This window comes from Arachis ipaensis, chromosome B08 (genome assembly GCF_000816755.2).
Source record: "Arachis ipaensis cultivar K30076 chromosome B08, Araip1.1, whole genome shotgun sequence".
NCBI classification, from domain to species: domain Eukaryota; kingdom Viridiplantae; phylum Streptophyta; class Magnoliopsida; order Fabales; family Fabaceae; genus Arachis; species Arachis ipaensis.
In genome coordinates, this window is record NC_029792.2 from 128,039,833 (window position 1) to 128,041,774 (window position 1,942).

Genomic DNA, 1,942 nt, shown 5'->3' on the forward strand with positions numbered 1-1,942 from the left:
TTTGATAATACTAATAAAATAAATAAATATAATCTAATTAAAAAAAATTTCTGTATTATCTTGTTATTAAAATTACTTAATCTTAGCATATAGAAGTTATAAAAAAAAGATAATTATGCTTGAAATTGATTACAATTTATTGGTTTTGATTGGTAGGACAATCACAAAGACAAATTGTATACATTCCTCTCGTGAGAACAAAACATGTCATGTTTCTGGCAATCGTTATATAATATGGTTTGGAGCCATCCAACTTGTATTTTCTCAAATTCCTAATTTTCATAAGATGAGATGGCTCTCAATACTTGCTTCAGTCATGTCCTTCACTTATTCTTTAATTGGTCTGGCTCTTGGAATTGCTCAAGTTTCAGGTTATGTTTAACTTGTTTTACTACTTAAATTTGCTTGATATAATTAACATCATCTATTGTTGAACACAAATCATTATATGCCTTAATGAGTAAAGGTTTAATTTGGTGGTATTTTATATTCTAGTCACTAAAATTTCAAAAATTATCAATTTAATTTTTGTCTGACTAATATTTTATAAGTCATTTTAGTATCTGATTGGTTAACTATTATTGTTTTATTAATATGTTGCGTGATATATTTATATATCATTTTGTGTGATACATTAATAAAATAATATGAATTTTTTTTTGGTGACTAAAATAATATGAAATTGATCATAAAGACTAAAATTAGTACTTTAATTTAAAAATTTTGGGACTAAAAATAAAGTATAAGTGCAATCTCAAAAATCAAATTGAACCTCTACATGATCAGCGGCGGATTTAAGGGGGTTAAGGTGGCTATAGTCCTTCCAAATTTATTTAAAAAAATTAGTACTATTAATTTATTATTGTTATATAATATGTATATATATAGATTAAATATATTCTATACTAAAAAAAAATTTATATGGCATAGGTTATGGTGCATTTGGAAACTCAGCACCAGGGAACTTACTCACCGCATTTGATAAACCATTTTGGCTCGTTGACATCGCAAATTTAACGCTACTCATTCAACTTGCGGGAGCATACCAAGTTTATTCTCAACCCCTGTTTGCATTTATTGAAGAACGGGCAACTAAAAAATGGGAAATACTTGGAAAAGAACACAAAGTTCAAATTCCATTTTTATCCTCATACAACTTAAACATATTTAGACTAGTTTGGAGATCATTGTATGTTGTGGTAAGCACTGTTATAGCAATGTTAATTCCGTTCTTTAATGATATATTGGGAGTAATTGGGGCATTAGGGTTTTGGCCGTTATCAGTTTATTTTCCGGTGGAAATGCATATCAAGCAGAAGAAGATCCCAAAATGGAGTGGGAGTTGGATTCTTTTGCAAAGTTTAAGTATGTTTTGTCTCATGGTAACACTTGCTGCTCTTGTTGGGTCCATAGTTGGTGTCTTGCTTGACCTTAAGACATATAAACCATTCAGTGCAAACTTGTAGCCCAAGTCCCTTCGCAAGTCCCTTCATCTAACATTCTATGTTAATTAGTGGAAACTCAGGTGCAGTTGACTTCATATGAAGTTGATAGTTTGAAGTTGATAGCTGAGAGTCGTTGGATGATTTGACTGATTTGACTAAATTTTCATCTAACGGCTCTCAGTTATCAATTTTACGTGAAATCGATTGTATCTGAGTTTCCACCATGTTAATTACTTATTAGTTGTATTTTTTATTAACTAATTTTTATTATTACCGCACAATAATTCTATTGAAATATTAATTTTTTTTTATCACTTCTCATTTTTATTTTGTTTTAATTATTTTTTTTTTGTTTGGCCATTTTCCTCTTTTATAAGATACTGAATAATAAGATCTATTATAAGAAAAATTAATATTGACATAGTTTGACAAATTAATAATATTTAAATAGTAATAATCAAAATTATTTTTAAACATGTAAGCTAGTGCACTCCAGA

General features: G+C 28.4%; 1 protein-coding gene across 1 annotated transcript in view; it reads left to right on the plus strand.

Annotated features, from left to right (window-relative positions):
- LOC107611767 (amino acid permease 2-like) overlaps nucleotides 1-1,528 on the plus strand; it is a 2,804-nt gene extending 1,276 nt beyond the window's left edge. Inside the window, exons 4-5 of the mRNA XM_021108379.1 lie at nucleotides 157-371; nucleotides 931-1,528. Of these exons, the coding sequence (XP_020964038.1) occupies nucleotides 157-371; nucleotides 931-1,466 (751 nt within the window). The 3' untranslated portion in view covers nucleotides 1,467-1,528. The remainder of the gene's footprint in view (nucleotides 1-156; nucleotides 372-930) is intronic.